This window comes from Terrapene carolina, unplaced genomic scaffold (assembly GCF_002925995.2).
Source record: "Terrapene carolina triunguis isolate 2854851 unplaced genomic scaffold, T_m_triunguis-2.0 Scaffold138, whole genome shotgun sequence".
Lineage (NCBI taxonomy): Eukaryota > Metazoa > Chordata > Testudines > Emydidae > Terrapene > Terrapene triunguis.
Window position 1 is genome coordinate 6412009 of NW_020664489.1, and position 22140 is coordinate 6434148.

The window sequence follows — 22140 nt, forward strand, 5'->3', positions numbered from 1 at the left end:
ATCTCCAATATTTTTAGTGATACCCCTTGTATATAGTATTTTTGGCGACAGCATCACTTCAAGATCATGTCTAATTTATTTGCAAGCAGTGTTCTAAATTCTTCATTGCGTAACTGTGTTCTAAGCAAGCTGTCTGTTTCACATTTTTGCCGGGTATTAGAATTCCGTGATTATTTAATTTTTTTCCAAGGTGCTGAGCACCTGCAGTTCCCGTTGACTTCAGTGAGATTTATTTGTGCTCAGCACTTCTAAAAATTATGCCAACAGCATATTACATGTGCTGATAGAAACTAAATCTTTCTATTGTGTTTGCCTGTGTCCTTAAACTCCCAAGATTTTCTATAATCCATCTCAGATTAACTTGATTGCCTTTTAGTTAGAATAAATAAAAAAGTGATTATGTATCTGTACTGTATTTGGCATTCAGTGAATATACAGCATATTTGGAGTTTAGTGAAGCATTTGATACTTGTTAGAATATAGATCAGCGATCGGCCATCTTTGGCACACGGCTCGCCAGGATAAGCACCCTGCAGCATCCTCAGGTTCGGCTGATTGCAGCTCCCACTGGCTGCGGTTCGCTGCTCCAGGCCAATGGGGGCGGCGAGAAGCGGCGTGGGCCGAGGGATGTGCTGGCCGCCGCTTCCCACCTCTTCCCCCCCCCCGCCCATTGGCCTGGAGCGGCGAACCGCGGCCAGTGGGAGCCACGATCCCAGTGATATAGATATTCAGGCCTGCCTGTAAAGGCCTATACTTTAAGAACTTACGTGTATTTTTATCACTTAGCTAGTTATAGAGGAATAAAACAAAGAATCAAAATCACACGTCCACCTGTGTATGGGCCTTCTCTCACTAGGATAGTCTGAGGCCTTCTTCTTAGGCTAAGGCCTTTGGCTAAGCAGCAGGGGCAGCCATAAGCTGGGAAGCGTATGGTCACATCCTCGCATTCCAAACCAGTCACACTGAAAGAAGGTGGTACTGGGCTGTTAAGTGCCCATCACCACCAGATAAAGAAACAAATCTTAAGATGGTTAAAGAAAACTTAGTTTGATAGCATCCTGTCGGGCAGAAATCACTTACCAGTGGTTGTGGTTGTGAAACCCTCATTTCTGTATTGTTTTATCTTTATGGCCCCTACTTTTCTATTGTTAATCTATCTGGTTGTTTCTGTCTGCTGTTTAATTAATTTTGCTAGGTGTAACTTAATTAGGGTTTTGGTATATAATTGGTTAGAGAATTATGTTACAATATGTTAGGATTGGTTAGTTAAATTTCAGTAAAATTGGTTTTGAAGTATAACTGAGAATATTACCATATTAACTGGGGTCAAACAGGAAGTGGAGGGAACGGAAATTGGAATCGTGTTTGCTAAGGGGGGGAAATGGGGAAAAGGGACACAGGCAAGGCTCTGCGGCGTCAGAGCTGGGAAGGGGCACATGGGGTAAATGCTCTGCAGAGCTGGGAATGGTGCACTGGGGAACAGACTCTATCGGCCTATAGAGATAAGCCCGGCTGGTGTGAAGGGCTTCAGAATATGCTTGCTTGGAAACTAACATCGCATTGTCTGTACTTCAGACTTCTGATATTTTGCTGTTTGCTATCTGCGTGACAAGAACCAGGGAAGTGGGAGGGTGAAGGGGAAAGCCCTCTAACAATACTGTTTAATGAAATCATAATATCTCAAAAATAAATCAGTTTATCTTGGGTAGAAACATTGTGGATTTGAGTGTCTTATCACAGTATGAATATAGTCTAAAAGACCCACAACACAGATGCAGCTGGCCCGGGTCAGCTGACTTGGGCTCACAGGGCTCAGATTCCAGGGCTATAAAATTGCACTGTAGACATCTGGGCTTGGGCTGGAGTTCAGGCTCCAGCACAGTCCTCTGTTGCAGGTTCTCAGAGTCCAGGCTCCAGCCTGAGCCCAAATGTCTACACTGCAGTTTAATAGCCCCTCAGCCTGAGCCCGAGTCAGCTGACCTGGGCCAACCATGAGTCTTTTATTGCAGTGTAGAAATACCTTTAATGTCTCATTAAATAAAAGATAATGATAAATGGTAATGTATCAAAATTGGTGGAAGTGCCGTAAAATGTGGTTGTACTCTGTAAACTGACTATAAAAATGGAATTGTGGGGCCCCTATTTACCTCTTAATGACTTCAAAATCAGGGCTCTAAGAGAGAACCATGTGATCCAATGTCACCAAGTCACACCACAATGCACAACCTTAACTCAGTCATCCAATGTAATATTGTTTAATAATTAAGTTATAATAGCATTTCCACATTACGCACCAGAGAGAAAACACATTTTATTACATATTCAAAATTTCTTGACTTACTATAAGCACAGAGTTCCGCTGTTTACTACGAGGCACTATGAGGAAGTATGGCCTAAAGGTCTCAGGATAGTTGTGTTCTAATTCCAGTGCTGCCACTGGCCTGTTGTGTGATCGTGGGCAAATCACTTTGCCTTTGTGCCACATTTTCCCCTTTAAGTAAAATGAGGTTAATGATACTGACCTCCTCGTAAAGCTCTTGAGATCAACTGATGAAAAAACTCAGTAAAAAATGTATTCCGCAGCCATTGACTCCATCTCTTGGTTAATTTTTGCCACAGAACAGTGCCCTTGTGGTATTGAGAAATAACCTGAAAAATTTGAACTGGCTGTAGAACAATGCAATGTTGTTTTCCTGTGTCTACAAATCGCTTGAACAGTGTGATAGATGTGAATTTTTAATCATCCCAATGGATTGTTAACTTTGGAGTGTGTGAAGATGACCATTTCATTGTTAACGTTAACTATTTTAGTGTTGATCATTCTGGCAGTTACATGCAGCTAATGCATTTATACAGCAATCCCAAACTGCCACCTTTGCTTCCCCAGGTGTCAAAAGCCCAAATGTCCCCTACTCAGCTGCCAAAACCTCCAGCTTCCCATGACCACTTTTATGATGCATTTATTCCTTGTCAGGACAGAAATCTGTGGCATATTGAAAACTGAAAATGTGGGGACAGCATAAAAGGTAGAATTTAATATAAAAATAAACAACATAATGGCTGTTGTCTTAGTCTTTTTCATATTTAAAGCATTAAAAGCCTCCTTTTAATTGAAATGAAGACAGAATTTTCTAGTCTGTTGCACCAGATGACTGAAGAATCCAGGTCCAGCATGCTGTTAGAGTACTTGGAGCTGTGGCTACATTATTCAAAAAAAATCTAAAGTACTATAACATAATAAACAAAACCATATAAAATTTTGTTGTTAATTCATATATTCATACAGTTTCATGTGTATACTGATAATTATATGACAAAATAACCAGTTGCCAGCTTTGAGTTCAGATTATGTATTGCAATGTGATTTTCAGTTCTTGGTTCTGTGTGTTGAGTGACAGTACTGTTAGACTGAAAATGAACGGGTTACATAGATTATTGGAGTGTTAACGTGAGTGAGTGTAGTGATGATAGCGAGCTGATGCTTGAAGATCACTATATTGTATAAAGTGTGAATATTGTTTTAGTCTATGCTTTTCTTTTTATTGTTTGCATTCTAAGGAAATACACCTGAGCAATAGTAACTCTAATGGTATGTCTACACTGTGGTGGTAAACCTGCAGCACTGAGTCTCAGAGCCTGGGTCAGCTGACTCTGGCTTGCGGGGCTTGGGCCGCAGAACTATAAAATTGCAATGTAGGCATTCAGACTTGGGTTGGAACTTGGACTCTGAGATCCTGTCCCGTCACTGGGTATCAGAGCCTGGGCTCCAGCCTGAGCCTTCAACATCTACACTGCAATTTTATAGCCACACAGTCCAAGCCCCATGAGCCTGAGCTGTCTGACTTGGGCCTGCCGTGGCCCTGCTTGTGAGTCTTTTATCATGGTTTAGACATACCCATAGCCAAGGATTTTTGTGGGGGCTTATGTAAAAGGCAAAAACTAAATACAACTCCATGGCTACTTGTGATATTTGAGTTTTTAAATGCTGATAAGCAGCCACAGCGTTACATATTGTGAGATAAGAATACAAAGAATTATATGTAACCTTAAAGTTGTGCAGGGGATATATTCAGGTAAGTTTGATAGTTTAGATAATAGTGTACAGGGTAACCTGAATTTGTCTGAAGCACCAACTTTTTTGCAATTACTGCTGTTTCAGTTTTAATATATCTTGTAACTTTAACTGATTCTGGAAAAAAAAAAATCTATAAAAATGACTCTGTTCCTAAGCATTGTTTTAACTTTTAAAACTTTTTTCCAGGATGCAAGCTGCTATATAAACAAGATTTTGCAAGACGGTTAGGATTGAGATGTGTTACTTGTAATTACTGCTCACAACTCTGTAAAAAGGGAGCTACTAAGGAACTTGATGGTGTAATAAGAGATTTCTGCAGTGAAGAGTGCTGTAAAAAATTTCAAGACTGGTACTTCAAGGCAAGTAACTTAGAATTTTTGCCAAGAGCTCCAAAGTGTAAAAAGACAAAATGCACTTGAGGATATGTTCAAGGACTGTCTAGGAAATATGGCTTACTTCAGCACAGCATTTGCAACACAATAATCAAATGTTCTTTCCATCATTTCAGTTTTCTCATAACTTAGAGCAGCATTTCTACCTGTCTGTAACCCAAGTTTCCCTTGCCAAGTGGTTTACTAAAAAAACTAATAAAGAACTGCAATATGTTTGTTACTTTACAGTTGCAAAAAAAGCTGCTTCATCCACAATTGATAGAAATACTTTTGCCAATCAAAAATTATTTTAATTTATATTCAAAATGTTGGTAAAAAAACCATTAATGGTAGCTGACTGGTACCTCAAACAGACTGATGATAAATTAGGTTAACGGAGTTCTTTCTCTTTGTTCTTGTTTTTGCTTGTCCCCTTCTTCCCCTGTTTGTGAACTTCAGAGGCTTTAATTGCTCAGTATTTCCCAGTGCAAAGGATGCCAAAATGGAAAAATGAGACCAAATGGATTTCTTATAAAAGTGTAAAGCAAATGTGATGACTTCTTTTTTTAATTCCCTGGACGTTTAACTACTTTGTCATGCACAACCAGCCAAGATTATACCTTAAGAGCTTTTGGGAAAGAAGTTAAAGTGAAATTAGACTGGTTTTAACTTGCCATTGGTACCATGGATAAAATATTTGATCTCTGGTGTGAACAGCCTGGAAAACTACTTTGTTATACCAAAACAAGAGCTACACTTGTGGATGCAATGCAAAAAACAAAGGATTACAAAATTCATCACCTTTCCAAAATTGTCTACACAGCCTGGAAGTAAGGCAATAAAAAACATGAAATATTAGAGGTCCGGGTACAGTCCAGTTATCCAAGATGATAAGCCTTCCAAATAGAACCAAATCTGAAGAGATATTTGATATTTTTGAATGGCAGTTTCCAGAGGTTTTACAGCCAAATATTGTACAGTCTTTATTTAGAATAATGTATGTAGGGTACAGTTAGGAATCCTTGAAAGAATACCACTGCAGACTACTGTGTTGATGTTTTTTCCTGTGCTGTCCCCTGTAAAAGATTGAGGCTAAAAACTGGCTGCAGGTTTAAAAAAAGTTACTAAAGACATTATTTAATACATTATATTAATTGGATGAATAAGATTTTAAACTGAGTGTAAGGAATTCAAATTTATCCCATATATAAGAAGTGCCTACTGATATGAAAATCTATTGCAGCCCTGCTATACTTGAACCAATCTCTTGGTTGGGCATTCACCTGACTGGCTTAAAATATCCAAACTTCCATGGAGATGGGATTCTGATTTGGGTTTGGGAATTACTTAAACTATTATTTCAGATGCACTTCTATCTGTGTGATAAGGATATGCCTTAGATGGGCCAATAAGTCTGCTTAAAAGAATTGCTGTACTTACTGTGATACAAGGAACTGAAATTTTCATTATAGTGCCTTTGCCTTGGTTCCGTGGTGTGGGAAAGGCAATGTAATTTAAGCAGCCTTATTGGTAATTAGATGCTTTTGATAGTATTGTTGGTCTTAAATTTTGTCAGATATTTTTATATTTTGGGATCTTACACTTCTGATTGAAAATTAGTGTTATGTAACACTGTTGAATTGTTAATTGTTGCAGTTGCATTGTTTTTTTGATGCTACTTAATGCCTTTTCCTAATTCAGTTACGGTTATAAAGTTTGGTTTTTTTCAGTGGGGAAGACATGCATACATTCACAGGGTTTTGGAAATTCGTGCATCTTGCTGAAAGTCTCTCTCTGCCTACACTTGCCAGATGTCTTTTTTTTAATTAAAATTTTAATTTAAAAAAAAGGCCACTGCATGTATCTTTTTTGGGTTTTTTTGCATTCTACAGTTACATTATATAAATTTTAACTGTTAGTTAATATCCTTTCCTAACTAAAGGATAATTTTAAAGATAATTTTAAAATGTAGGAAGAAAGAATGGACAGATGTTGACCCCTTCTGTTCTCCCCCCCCCCCCCCCCCCCCCCCCGATTTGTACTTCATTTGCTGTTTTGTCTTTAAAAAGGTTAAAAGAACAGTTATTTATGCTTGAGTTGTTAGTCTCACTTACGCAATGTCCAATGTTATACTGGAGTTTCAAGAAATTTAAATATATTTAGTTAGTAAAATAAGTAGTAATGACCTAATAATGTTTAATACCAGCATTATGTTCATTAAACAAGAGTTTATTTCCATTTTCTTTGTTGTCTACTTTTTTAAACTGGAAAAATTTCTCATGTGTATTATAATTAGCAGGTTAGGGGCCTCTTAATTTTTACATGAAATTAATGCTCACGAGAGACCTCAGAATAGCAACCCTGGAGGATAAAATCCTCTCTTCAGATAGCAAGTATGGCAAAGGCAGCTGTATGTCAAGGTCCCCACCCTGTCCAACTCTATCACGAGTCAACCCAGATCTGGAGGTTTGAAGGGTAAGAGTAGCTCAGTCCTCGTCATTCTTTGCTGAGACCTACAAGCTTGTCAGTGCCAAATGTAGTGATAGCTCTTGCAATATGGATACTTATCTAGTCAGAAAAGTGTAATCTGAAAGTGAAGGATTTTGTATCCTGAGGCCAACTCCCTAAATTATTGAATCCCTTTATGCTAATATATCAGTGTAATTACATCTATTGATACAAAAGCAGTGGTTTGGATATAATTCAAAAGAGTAGCTGTGTAGATGAGAAATATAAAAGGTAATCTTACTTAGTTGATTTGTGATACTTGGCCACAGTTCCAATAAAGTAATTTGATTTTACTGTAAAAGAGCACTGGCTGAAAAAACTAAGGATGATAACTTAAAGGGTTTTCCTCAATTCTGAGGGCTAGTCTACACTGGCAACGTGGCCTGTGTAGTCGCAGCAGAGCACTAGGAGAGAGCTCTCCCAGCGCTCTAAAAAAAATCACCTCCACAAAGGGTGTAGCTACAAGTGCTGGGAGCGCGGCTTCCAGCGTTGGCGCACTGTCTACACAGGCGCTTTACAGCACTGAAACTTGCTGCGCTCATTGGGGTGTTTTTTCACACCCCTGAGCGAGAAAGTTGCAGCGCTGTAAAGTGCCAGTGTAGACAAGCCCTAAGTTAGAAATAAAAATGGTTTTTCTTTTAATATAGCTTGTGCCCATATTTAGAGGGTGACTCAAATTTACCATGGGTTAATGATTGGGCTAATCATGTATAGTGATAACAGTGAAAGTATTGAGAGGAATTATTTCAAATGTTGACTAAGTATACTATACATCACAACTTCTTTGTGTGTGTGGTCTTTCATACAAGCAGTATTATAAAATGCTTTAGAGTTGAATACAGTTTACAGTGTTAAATAAAAGTAGGTAGAAAAATAGGTTGAAAATTTAAGCATAGCTAAGGGAGAAAAGATACACGTTGAACTGAGACTTGAAAGGAGTTTGAGAGTTGCAGGGGCAAAGACATAGGTAAACTATTCCAGAAGGCAAGATGTCAGAGAGAGGAAGTGAATGTAGCATGAACGAGGGGCGGCAAAGAGACTGAAGGACCCAAAGCAGTTTGGAACAAGTTCATGAAGCACATTTGTTTTTTAAAAGAGAAACTGAAAACTGTTCTCAAGCCCAGTGAGGACAAGTATAGTTTGAGACTGGGGATAATAATGCATTTACACTTTGTACACGTGAGAAAGCAGACAACTATGTTTTGTACATGCTGGAGTTAGAGAATTGGAACTTGGGGAGGGAGCTATGACAATCAAGGCAAGAAGGGAGTCAAGAATGGATAAAGATTTCAGCAGAGGTGGAGCCAAGGCTGAGGCATAGACGGACAATATTGAGAAAGTGATGATAGGCAGATATGCAAATAGTTGTGGGAATTCCCGGTCAAAGATGCTAATGTTCTAGATAGAGATAGATGGAAGGAAGGGAAACGGGAGAGAGAGGAAACAGAATTGTTTGAGACAACGGTGCAAATGTATTTGGTTCAGGGAAAGGGTGTTTATAGGGAGGAGTTATTAAAAGTGTAGAAGGCTATGTGGGATTGAGTAACTAGTGTGAAAGAGATAGCTGAGGTGTAAAGATAAAAGAAGGTAGAAAATCGTGGAGATGAAAATTGAACCTTGAGGAACACTATGGAGAAAGGCATCTTGGGACGAAGTTGGAGCTCCTGCCAGAGACAGTATAGCTCGATAGGTAGAAGCAGAAACAAATGTCTCTGCATAAAGTAATTATGGGGCAGTCCTAGAGGGTAGAATGGTCCATATGTCAAAGATTTCACTGAGGGGGGAGAAGAGCAAGGAGGGAGAAATAAATTATCAGCAGAAAGAACGCTTCCACTGTATTTTGCAAGATCTGGTTCCTTATATTTGCAATGAGGAATCAGATGGGGGGAAAGAAAGGTGTACTGCTATCGTCAAGCTCCATCTACAAGTCCAAAGTAGATGGATCTTTCTACTAAACTGGTCAGCTGAGAAGTTAGTGTAATAGTAGCATTAAGAGGCATATGAATTAACACCTGTTGAAGAGAAATGGAGCAGTTTGCAACTCTCAGAACTAATGTTTCAATCTTTCTGTTGACTCTGAAAGAGAGTGCTTGCATTGAGTCACATCTAGAAGGGTTGGAAACACTTTTAATGCAAGTATTTTCAAAAATAGATGCCTAAAATTCAATTCCTAAGTCCATAGACAAGCACCTTAATATTTCAAAATCTTGGCTCAAATTTTATGTTCCACAGAAATTCTCACAGGGTCACTAGAGAATGACACCAAGCCGCTAATTCAAGCAGAAGAGACTAAATACTGTACCTGATACACATACACACTATACACATAAACACACACCACTTAGTCTCTTTTGTGCTTTAACTAATTGGCCTGGTGTCATTCTCTCATTACCCTGTGAACACTAATGGTGCAAATTTCAATTCCTCAGCAATCAGTTCCTCATATGTAACTTCAGTGCTATATGTCTCTTGACCAATTATCATATCTGTTGCACTGTGTACTACTTACACTGGAAAACCCATTTAATCTCATTCAACAGATCTATCTGGTTTAAGTACCCTTAAACCTTGTATTTTCCCTCCTCTGTTTTTAGTATCATTTGGCACGCAGGTGTCAACAGATGTGGAGAGCATTGTGGTTATGAGGATTTGCTTGCTTGCTGAGGGACTGCAACTGGCACCATCAACATTCATATTATAACTTAGGTTTCCTTTCTAATTAATAAAGCTTTCATTGAAGTGAATCAGTCACACTATCTTTGGGTGGCATAGGTGCCCAAGTAAAGTTGTCATGCTGTCTGATGTATACATAATATAATGCAAAGCTAAGGGTGGAGACCTACAAGATTCCATTTAGGAGCTTCAGTTATGTGCTAATCATTGGGTTCCTGACCAGAAACACTGAAATGGCAACTTGAGCTTCCTGTTAGATTTGCAAAATATATATTTGTATTGCTCTAAAACTGGTGAAACTTAAATTAAACAATCATATTAATATTTATTATTTATAACAATTTTACTACTACTGCTATAGCCCAAAGTAGATAAAGACACAAGGTCCCTTCACCAAGGAGCACACAATATAATTCAAATACAAAACATTGGACAACAATATTGTTGCTTAATTACTATTTCATTGTGGATTGGAAAGAATCCTTACGGAGGTCTCAATCTCTGTCCTTCTCTCTTGTTTTGCAGAGTGTTTCAGTGGACTTTGTTAAAAATGGTTCCATGACATATAGATATCTTGCTGAATATGCAGAGATGGGCTAGTTTTATGGACTTAAAAACATGTAAACAAATGACGCCTGTTGATCCTTTTTTCAGTTTTATATAGTTGAAAACCAAATGACTAATGTGTCTATACGTACAGATCAGAAGGTAACACAAATGTTGTGGAACTAGCAAAGTAGCTGTCTCAATTGAAAATGAAACTTAACTGTTTAAAAGTACTCTAGAATCAATGATAAATAGCCTCATCATTAAGTATCCTTTTAAAATGTAAAATGTTTAGTTCTTTTTCTGAGGTTTCTTTCTTTAAAAAATGTCAAAATCTCCCTTTCTGTTAAGGCTGCCAGGTGTGACTGTTGTAAGTCTCAAGGAACTCTCAAAGAGAAAGTACAGTGGCGTGGAGAAATGAAACATTTCTGTGATCAGCACTGCTTACTGCGTTTCTACTGTCAACAAAATGAACCTAATATGGCAACACAAAAAGGACCTGAAAATTTGCATTATGGTATGTGATGTTTCATAGATCATAAACAGCAGAACTATACATTCATTACTCTGAAAGGACATTTTTTTTTTATTTACAAATTTCAGTTGTGGCTCAATATTTTTCACTCAGATGACATCTACAAGCAATATGAACTTGTATTTACAAAGGAGAGACTTCTGTTAAATGAGAAATCAGAAATTGATGAGATTATATATTTTTCTTGCGATAAATCCTAGAGGCACCAGCCCCATTGTGCTAGACACTGTCCAAACATTTGTTTTACTGTCAGAAATTTGCTTATTGTGCCATTTGTATTGGATTTTTAATGTTAGCTTTTTGTTTTATTGCCTGTTTTGAGAGTGAAAAGTTCTGTAACTTGTCAATTATTCTGATTCTGTGGACAGGTATTCAGTACATTGCATGGGTAGAATTAAACACACAATTTCTGTTTAATGTTAAAGAAAAAAGAGACTAATTCCCAGCGGATCATGCTAAATAATTGCCCTTTACTGTACGTTTGTTCATATAGAAAACTTACTTGTACTACAAGCGTCACAGTTTGAAGGTCAGCTCTGAGGCCAAACACTGGTTAAAGAAACCAAGTAATCTCAAGAGGAGAGGGAATAGTAGAACACACTTACACTCACATTAGCTTCTCTTCAGCTCCAGTGTAATTTTGCATTTAATATGGTGGATAGGGGGCAGGGAACCCTCTCTTCCTCCCTCACTCCCAGTTTGTCTTTGCTTGTACTTTGGGGTCTTTTCCTTTCCAAGTATCCTTAGATCATGGGGAGAAGGGGGGATACCAGGGATTAGAGGTGAAAACATTAAAAACATGTTTTTCTCACGTGGGAACTCAACTTGCAACATCTTTTTGAATTGCACAATGCTCTCTTGCTTTAATACAAGGAGGCAGCTAGATCCTTAGAAAGAGCAGGAAGCTCATGTGCATGTGGAGATCATAGTGATACTTAGGGGCTTGTCTGCACACAGGAATGACACCAGTTTAGTTAAATCAGTTTTTAAATCAATTCATTCAGATTGCTGCAGCATCTTTGTGTGTACACTTTTAAATCTGAGTGGTCACTATTAATTAAGCTCAATTTAAGATAAATTGAAATAAGGTAGTCTTAAACCAGATCGAGATTGAGCTCACATGGGTATTGCACTGATTTAACTCAGTGGATTTAGAAACCTGTGTAGTTAAAAGGGTGTAATTTCTGTGTGTAGCCTGGGCCTAGGACTGAACACAACTGTCATAAGCAGTTGGCTGTGCTTGTCTGGTAATACTGTGATAAAGGAACCGTCTTAATTTTTGTTGTTGTTAAATTTATTTTATGTACTTTTTATATAAACTGATAAAATAAACACTGTTAATTTTGAATCTCTTTACATTTTAGATCAGGGTTGTCAAATTTCCCGAACAAAAATGACAGTAAGTATATAAAATATAATTAGATATATTAAAATGACATTTTGAACTTTTAAAGAAACACCAACAAAATAAGTAACATTTTTAAATGATTAAAATAGAAAACATTAATCCAACTTTGGGGTTTTTGTTGTTTTTTGTCATCATGATCAGTGAAACTAAATTGGCTAGCTTAAGTTATAAAAACAAAATTTTATTCATATGTCTTTTTAAATCACTTCCACTAAAACAAACTACTGGGTATTTTCTTGCTGAATTACGTGAGAGTATCCCTTTAAAGATAATTCACAAGAAAATATAGTTTTTGTATGTTTTGTGTTCCTAATGAATAGGTGTATATAATAAATGCAGAAGGAAAAAAACCCACTGATTAATTAGCATTTTAAGGTTATGACCCATTTTGGAAAGGCAGAAAGTCCCTCTGATTATGCAAATAGTTATTATCAGAAGTACAGTCACTGCTACACAGAGTCCCATTGACTACATTTAGACTTTATGTGGGAATAACTGAGTAACTTTTTGCAGGACTGATGCCTGTGTAGCGGAGAACAAGGCACAGCATAAATGGAGCATGGAGTAACCTCAAGTTTGAATTTTACTAGGTTGTATCAGATTGTCACAAAAAGGGGGTTTAATAATGGTCTCTTCTTCCAGATTACCTTGTTTTAATTTCACACTAATTTATTTTTCTCTCTCTTGTTGAGATCTTCGGGATGCTTATTTTCCAACTAGAATAGATTATCTCCTTCAGATTCCTTACTGTTATAGAAAAATATATTTAGGCTTGTATAGAGCTAAATGTTACTTTATTATATATCTCTATCTTAATTTATATTTAGTTTATGTATAAATGTGTATGCATTAAACTTTTAGGGATTTCTGTAGTAATTGGAGATGTCAACCATAAGCCATCTTGATTAAAATTTCTGAGCACATACATAGAAAACTGCTTCTAGACGCATTGATTCAGTCCACAGTTTTAAAATAAAAAGCAGCTAAAAGCCCTCATTACTTAACCTTTACTTGTTAGGAAGTAAATTGCCAACTATTGTAGTATTTTTTTAAATATTTTACTATTTTATAATATCCATTTGGAAGTCTTAAGTATTTCCTCTACTGATTTTAATTCACACTGCCATGTATACGTGAAAATCTGTTTTGAAGAGAACTCTGTTCATCAGTGGGTTTATTTTTAACAGCAATTGAAACTTATGTAGTGTTCTGTCATGCAAAACCACCTTGATTTATTGATCATCACTTTTAGTGCATTTCTAGAAATAGAGTTGGATTACTGCTCTAGAGCCCATATTGCATATTTTTAAGATAAAAAAAACAGCAGTGGAATGCTGAAATTAAAAATAAAAATTAGAATTGAAGACTTTTCATTATGGATTATTATACCTCTAAAGAAGGTCAAATTTTAAGCCTAGAGCCTTTCAATTGTGTTGTTTTTAATAAAGTAGTTTAAAGCTAGAGCTTTTAAAAGTTGTAAACCAACAAGTCAATTTCTTGATGCTTTCATAATGTAACAGCAGTGAAGTCAATGTTGTAGTTTAAACTAAAATTTAAAAGTTAATTCTGAAAGTATTAGCCCAGAGCAAATAAAATACAGGTGTATTATGCTTCTGACAGAAGAAGCTCATTTAGAAATACAAAACAACTTTTAACTAAAGAGCAGTCACCGGTGCTGCTGTGTTTTGCTTTCTTTTCCAGGACTTATATATGTTTAGAACACAAATATTGACTGGTATCTGAAATCAAAAGCTGTAACAAATCAATAATGATGCAATTGTTTGCTTGTCTGTAGGGTTCAGTGCCACCCCCTTCTCCAACACTTAACAAAGAGATGAAGAACAAGGCAATTCTTTGCAAACCTTTGACAATGACAAAAGCTACATACTGTAAACCTCACATGCAGACAAAATGTTGTCAGACAGGTAACTAGTGAATATTAGTAGAAGTAACTGTTCGTTCATTTCACCTTTAATGTATTTGAATTATATTGGCTTGAAATATGCTACAGAAAGTTTAACTTTTCCAAGCTATTCTTGTAAGAGACTTTTAAGTGCCTTTCTATAATTTGGCTTATTTTTATAGAAGATGATTGGAAGAAAGAATATGTCCCAGTGCCTGTTCCTGTACCTGTTTATGTTCCGGTGCCTATGCACATGTATAGTCAAAATGTTCCTGTTCCGACAGTGGTTCCCGTTCCAGTAAGTCATGCCTTATTTTTAAGCTGAATTGCATTCAACTTTAGCTAAGAGAATAATTTGTATTATTAATTATTTTGCATGTTACAGTCATTAGTACTGTGTTGCTTGAGTGGTGCTGCAGCACTTTTTTTTTAGGTAGAACAGTACTTTGCTAGTGACACTTCAGCTTCCTCACCATTCTTCAGTAAGCAACCTGCCTGCTTGCATATACGTAAGCTCTTACAGTGCTGTTTTGCTCCAGCAACAGTTTTGACTGGTGCATCTCTGCTGGGTGGTCAAAGATGGGGAAGTGAAAGATTGTGAGGGATGGCAGAGGGAGACTAGCAGGAGGGAGTAGAAGCAAAGAGGGAATGACAGGGTTGCAGTGGAAACCAGGATAAGATTTGGATTTCAAAATTTCTAGCAAATTAAGCTTCTTAATGGTTACCATTTACATAGCATTCTACATCTTCTATGTGATTTACTCAAGTGATAATCCTCACAACGCTTCTTTGACTAGGAAAGTAAAAAGAATTTTCCACATTTTACAGATGGGGAAATTGAGGCCACCAAAAGAGGGTAATGACTTGTCCAAGGCCACAAAGAGTAGGTAGATAGTCAGACCTGGGATTAGGAGTCAGGAGTCTCCTGGCACTGTTCTTTATTCTCACCACTAAATTGTACTACAGTACTTCTCATAGCATTTCTGTCCCTCTTTTTTTCACTCTGGTCATCTGTATTCATGGTTTTTCAACTGTCTTATCAACTGTTGGCTTTTCTGCTAAACCTTAATGAGGGCACCGTTTCCTAAGCCCTGGACTATTGAGTCTTTTAAAAGATAGATGTAAAGCTTCTGTATTTAACTCTACATCATTGGTAATCATTTGTTAACAACAAAATTTTTAAAGAGTTATTCATTCCTATCTGCTTAGGTGCCAGTTCCAGTTTTTCTGCCCACCACTCTGGATAGCAATGAGAAGATCCTTGCAGCAATAGAAGAGCTGAGGGGTAAAGTTCCTTCAAATCCTCTGGAGGCTGAGCTACTGACTATAGCTGAGATGATGCCTGAAGATGATGGAAAAACAGAGACTATGGATCTGAACAGTATGTTTTGTTGCTTTGGCCTTTGAATCCATGTATTTTTACTTCTGTGTGTATGTATCCATAGTGTTCTTATATTACAGTAATTAAATACAAAATTATTTGTGAATTCTAAAATTAATTGGAAACTTTATCTGTTTAAACAAATTTCTAGAATATTTCATCGTATTTGAGATGCAGGTAACTTTTAGAAATCTGTTCTGTGGCTTGGCTGGCAGCCATGTAGATGCTGGAATCCTCCTCCTCACTTGCTCCTAGAGCCAGGAGGATGACAAATTGTCACCCAGGATTTTCTCACTCTGTAGGGCTCCTTCCTTTACATCTCTAGTTGGACTGCTGCTTCATTTAAAAAAACCACAAATGCAGGAAAGTGACTGCTGCAGCTGGGTCCAACCACCATTTATCTATCAACCAAAGGAGGCTAAAGAAAGAACAAATTAATTGTTGTTTTTGCAGTAGCACTTTCCTGTAGACACCTTACATTATTTATTAGCTGAGGGAAAAATTCACTATCTCAGTGGAGCAAGGCAGTGGCTGAAACAGTTTTTGCAATTGCGAGGAACAAAATCAGCCTCTCAGGGTGCCTAAAGCCTCATTATAAGGGGTAAATTTTTAACGGTGACAGTAATTAACCATTGCAACAGTTTTTACCAAGGTTTGTGGTGGATTCTAAATTTTTAAATCAAGATTTTAAATCAAGATTGCATGTTTTTCTAAAACATACACTCTAGGAATTATTTTGGGGAAGTTCTATAGCTTGTGCTATACAGGGTGTCAGACTAGATGTTCAAAATGGTCTCTTCTGGCCTTAGAATCTATGAAAACCTGCAAAAGCAGAGTCTCTCCCTGAAGCAGAACGAGGAAGCAGTTGATGCAATTTCTGGGGCTGTGACAGTGAAACTGCTTTCCCACCTTCTTCCCGTCCCCCCTGCCAGCTCACCTGAAGGGGGAGAGAAACTATCTCTGAGGCATCCTCAGATTCCGAGGATGAGATGATTCAAGACTTTCACCAGGAGAGGAATTTCTGCAAACTTTTCTGCCATGCACACTTTTTTTTTTCTGCCCACGTATCATGATATGTTTGTGGCTTCTAAATTTTACCAGAAAAAACCTCTCCTTCAAACAGTAACCTAAAAAGCTTTTGAGAGGTCTCCGGAAGCTTTTTTCCCAGACTTCTTCAGCTGTTTCTGCAAATTATCTAGAGACGATATGGACAAATGTTTTTGAAAAGGTCTGCTATAAAGAAGCCCAGGATCTGTGCTGTTGCAGGCAAAGCTGCAGAAAGACAAATTATATTCCCACTTTATGCTAATTTGCTTTCTGTAGCTGGTTGAGACAGCCTAGATTACACAGGTCCTGAGTTTTACAAACCTGGACTTCGACAAGAGATTCTCCATAATTAAGCAGGGCAGAGTAGGCTAACATATCTTTCTAGCTGGGAAGGAGTCATACTGGAGAAGCAGAATAGAGCGCTCCAGAACTGGAAAATCTGGGCTGGTGATTTGACATCATCCTGCAGTGAGTATGTGAGGAGGAATTCAGTGTCTGCACTGTCTTGGCAGAGCCACAAAATGAAAATTAACTGTTAAATGGTAATATAATTTTATTTTATTTAATTACAGGTGTAATAATTGAAACAGACTTGCTAAACTCTGATACAGAGATGCAGACAAGCTTGCCTGATATTCCGTATGAACCAGATCTCGATATTGAAATTGATTTTCCAAGAGGTATTTCTGCTATTCTTTCAACAAATGTTCTGAATGAAATAGTCTTTATGGTCTGGCTTCATAGTCTTTTTGGTTGTGATACATACTGTTATAACATAAGAACACCCATACTTGTCCATCTAGCCCAGTATCCTGTCTCTGACACTAGCCACTGTCAGATGTTTCAGAGGGAATGAGCAGAACAGGATAATCTCGAGTGATTCATCCCCTGTCATTAAGTCCCAGCTTTTGCCAGCTGGAAGTTTAGGGACACGAGGAGCATGGGGTTGCATCCCTGACCATCTTGACTAATAACCATTGATGGACCTATCCTCCATGAACTTATCTAAATCTCTTTTGATCATGTTGTTATACTTTTGGCCTTCACAGCATCTCCTGCAATGAGTTCCACGCGTTAATTGTGCGTTGTGTGAAAAAGTACTTCCTTGTTTGTTTTAAACCTGCTGCCTATTAATTTCATGGGTTGTTGTGTTATGTGAAGAGGATAACTAATACTTCCTTATTCACTTCGTCCACACTACTTGTGAATTTATAGACCTCTGTCGTCATCTTCAAGTGATGGTCCCTATTGTGTTCCACTAAGGGTTATGCACCAGGAGCCCAGAGCCAGAGCTTTTCAAAGTAATAGTATCCATTGGTCCACGCATGTGCCCTTGTACTGTCTCAGGATTTCGCCTGAGGCGATAAAGGGCAGGGTGGACGGACCATGCCTTCAGTTCCTTCTCAGTGCTGCGTGGTTTTAGTTGGAGCATTTGCTGTTCTCTCATCCTTGGTGACGTACTTTCTAAACTTTACAGAAAAACTGTTTTTATTCTTGTACATAGGATTTTACTGATTTTTGTAGTAATTTCTTATGATTAAGGACTTTGGGATGCAGCATTGGCCAGACAGTGGACTTTGTTGACAAGCTACTGCAGCAAGATTGTGCCCGCTTTCAAGCTGTTTTGGAGGAGTGCAAGTGGGTTGCTAGAATTATACTTGAGGCTGCGGTTGATTCTGCAGACATTCTCGTGTACAATGGCAACTGGAATTGTCATGAGGAGGGAATGCTGGTTACACTCCTCGGGCTTCCTTAGGGAGGTACAGAGCACAATTGAGGACCTCCCTTTTGATGAATCACACCTCTTCCATCAGAAGATGGATGATTCCTTGCACTCATTCAAAGACTCTAGAGCCACCCTGTGATCACTAGACATTTATACGCCAGTGCCCAAATGAAAATTTTATTGCCTGCCATTTACACAACGCTACAGAGCTCCCCAGTTCTACCACCAGCGAGTCTTTGAGACTCCACAGAAGCGCCCAAAGGTACAAAGATCCCATCCACGGGGACAGTCCTGTGAGCAATATACTCAGTCTTCTTTTAAACAATATTTCTGAGTGCATCTAAAGAACCGTCAACCACTTTGCACACCAGCACTCGTGCCAACCACCCCATTTGGGGGCAGTCTCAAACTCTTTCTGCCAGCATGAAGCACAATAACAGTGGACAAGTGGTTCCTGGTTTTCATTCAACATGGCTATGTGATTGAGTGTATGATGCTACTTCCTCCACATCCTCTGCCCCAGTCCTGTCTCAGGGACCACTCTCACGACAGTATCCTTGCCCTAAGGTGGACTCTCTTTTGCAGAGAGGAGCAGTAGAGCCAGTGCCCACAACCTTTCAAGGCACAGAGTTCTGTTCCAGTTATTTCCTGGTGCCCAAGAAGAAGGGGGGATGGAGACCAATTCTGTATCTCCAATGCCCCAACCGTTCTATTCGCAAGCCAATGTTCTTCATGGTCAAGCTTGCGGCCATCATTCCCTCTCTAGAAAAAGGCATGTGGTTTACAACTCTTGATATGCAAGATGTCTACTTCCACGTCGACATCCATACAACCCACAGACAGTTCCTGAGGTTCATGGTGGGCTCTCAGCACTTCCAATACAGGGTTCTCCCATTTGCACTTACCACTGCTCCATAAGTCTATGTGAAGGTTTTCTCTGTGGTAGCGGCTCATCTCAGATGACAGGGAGTCCTTGTCTTCCCCTACCTGGATGACTGGCTGCTAGTGGCACGGCCCAGAAGGGAAGCTCGAGAATTGACATCCCAGCTCCTTCTACTCCTCTTCTCCCTAGGGGTGAGTGTGAATGTTAAAAAATCAACTTTGCACCCTATACACGGTCCCTGGAGTTCATTGGCACACGCATTGACGCGACCTCCGCAAGTGCTTATCTGCCGAAGGACAGGTTCCAGACAGAACTGGACCTGATTGCTTCAGTGACATCCAACCCCCCGGTCTCAGCCAGAACTTGTCTTTCCCTCCTCGGTCACATGGCAGCATGCATATATGTCATGGCCTTCGCTCACCTGTGCTTTTGTTGTCTACAACTATGACTGCAGGGAGTATGCTCCCCTATGAACCAACCCGTTAACACCGTTCTCACTGTTCCACTAGAAGTAATCTCCTCCCTTTGATGGTGAACAGATTCGCTCCAGGTTTGCTCTGGAGTGTCCTTCCTTCCATCCTCTCCAAGTATGATGATAACGGATGCATCGTTCGATGGCTGGGGTGCCCACATGGGATATCACATGACGCAAGGAGCTTGGAACACTTGGGAAGCCAGGATGCACATCAACATCCTAGAATTTCGGGCGGTACATAGGGCATGCCACGTATTTTTACCTTCCATCTAATCTTGTCATGTTCTCGTTATGTCAGATGACAACACTGTGATTTGCTACATAAACAAGTGAGGAGGCACAAGGTCCCCAACGTTGTGTGCAGAAGCGATACACTTCTGGAAGTGGTGCATTGCATACTGTATCCTATTGTTGGGGACTCAAAATGTGATTGCCAATGCTCTCAGCAGGAACTTTGTGACCAACAGCAAATGGGAGTTGCACATCATGGTTGGTGATTGCCTCTCACACCAACACCAAATACATCCAGTACTGTTTCAGGGGAGGGTTCAGCGCCCATTCATAGGGTGACACCTTTGGCATCGACTGGTCAAACTGAATCAATTACACCTTCCCGCCCCTACTGCTCCTGCCCCGCATCCTTCACAAACTCCCACGTGAGAGGATAACGGCCATCCTGATTGCCAGTTCTGGTTTCCTCTTCTCCGCATGTCAAAGCATCCTCCACTCTCGCTTCTGAGGTTCCCGGTACTGCTCAGACAACACAGCGGCAGGCTCAGGCAGCCCGATCCACAGATGCTTCACCTGAGAGCTTGGTTTTTGGATGGACACCTCCGCTAGCATGGGAATTTTCTTCGGCAGTGCAAGATGGCCTCTCCAGTAGCAGGAAGGACTTCATGAGGTGATCCTAACAAGTTAAATGGATACGTTTCACTTCCCGGGCCCACCAGAAGGGTCTTGCCACTGAGGCCATGGGCATCCCAATGCTCTTAGACTATTTCCGTCTCTGAGGGCCTCGGGGTTCGCTCTCAGCTCTGTTGAGGTGCATTTAGTGGTTATCAGTGCTTTCCACCCTCCTGTGGATGAGAATTCGTTTTTCACTCAGCCTTTGACTCCCAGATTCCGGTAGGGCCTTGTACACAGATACCCTCCCATTCAGCCTATCACTCCTCAGCGGGACCTCAGTCTAGTCCTGACGGCATTGATGAACTCACCCTTTGAACCTCTGGCCTCCTGCTCACTTTCTCTTCTTTCCATGAAGGTCGCTTTCCTTGTTGCTATTATCTCTGCAAGAAGGGTTGGTGAACTGGGGGCCAAGATGGCAAATCCCCTTTTCATCACATTCCATAAGGACAAAGTCTCACTGTGCTTGCACCCCAAATTTCAACCAAAAGTTGTTTCCTGCTTCCTCCTCAACCAACCTATATATCTGCCTACCTTCTTTTCTAAACTGCTAGCCTCAAAGGAGGAATGGCAGCTTCACTCCCTTGATGCATGTAGGGCCCTGGCCTTTTACCTACAAAGGACAAGGTCATTCCGGAAGTCTCATAGACTATTTGTTGCCATAGCGGAGAGAATTCAGGGGCAGGCCGTCTCCAGTCAGAGAATCTCAAAGTCGGTCTCAGGGTGCATTACACTCCGCTATCAATTGTTAGGGCAGTCCCAACCAAGTGGGATAGGGGCCCATTCCACGAGAGCACAATCATCAACTATGGCCGTGCTCTACAAAGTGGCCTCTACGGACATATGTAAAGCAGTCATGTGGAGTTTAGTACATACCTTTTCTTATTATGCTCTAGTCCAGGGATCGGCAACCTTTGGCACTCAGCTCGCCAGGGTAAGCACCCTGGCGGGCCGGTTTGTTTACCTGCCGCGTCTGCAGGTTCAACCGATCGCGGCTCCCACTGGTCGCGGTTCTCTGCTCCAGGCCAATGGGGGCTGTGGGAAGTGGCACGGGCCAAGGGATGTGCTGGCCGCCGCTTCCCGCCGCCCCCATTGGCCTGGCGATCGACCGAACTTGCAGACGCGACAAGTAAGCCCGCCCGCCCGCCAGGGTGCTTACCCTGGCGAGCCACGTGCCAAACGTTGCCGATCCCTGCTCTAGTCATTCTGTGGCAGATGCTTTGTTTGGTGTGGCGGTCCTCCGTTCCACGGTTCTGTCTTCTTCCTCGCAACCTCCTCCTATCTAGGTACTGCTTGTTAATCACACTCAGTGAAATACAGTAGGGACCATCACTCGAAGAAGAAGGGGAGGTTACTTACCTATAACTGGAGGTTCTTTGAGATGTGTGGTTCCTATCTGTATTCCAATCTCGCCCTCCTTTCCCTCTGCTGCGAAACTGGTCGATTTTTTTGGTGGAGAAGGAACTGAAGGCGCAGTCATTCCGCCCTGTCCTTTATCACCTTGGGCGAAACCATGAGGCGGTACGAGGGCGCATGCACAGACCCACGGATTCTACTATTTTGAAAAGCTCTGGCTCTGGGCCTGTGGCTCATGCGCATAATCCTCAGTGGAATACAGATAGGAACCACACATCTCGAAGAACCTCCAGTTATAGGTATGTAACCTCATTTCCCCCTTTAGTCATCTCTTTTCTTAACTGAACAGT

At 40.0% G+C, this 22140-nt stretch overlaps 1 protein-coding gene across 7 annotated transcripts in view; it reads left to right on the top strand.

Annotated features, from left to right (window-relative positions):
• ZMYM2 (zinc finger MYM-type containing 2) overlaps positions 1-22140 on the top strand; it is a 189407-nt gene that overhangs the window by 141441 nt on the left and 25826 nt on the right. For all 7 annotated transcript variants that reach the window (XM_024216997.2, XM_024216980.2, XM_024217026.2 and 4 more), the window contains 7 exons: positions 4262-4434; positions 10525-10690; positions 12073-12107; positions 13912-14041; positions 14202-14317; positions 15229-15400; positions 17020-17127. In XM_024216997.2, the coding sequence (XP_024072765.1) occupies positions 4262-4434; positions 10525-10690; positions 12073-12107; positions 13912-14041; positions 14202-14317; positions 15229-15400; positions 17020-17127 (900 nt within the window). The remainder of the gene's footprint in view (positions 1-4261; positions 4435-10524; positions 10691-12072; positions 12108-13911; positions 14042-14201; positions 14318-15228; positions 15401-17019; positions 17128-22140) is intronic.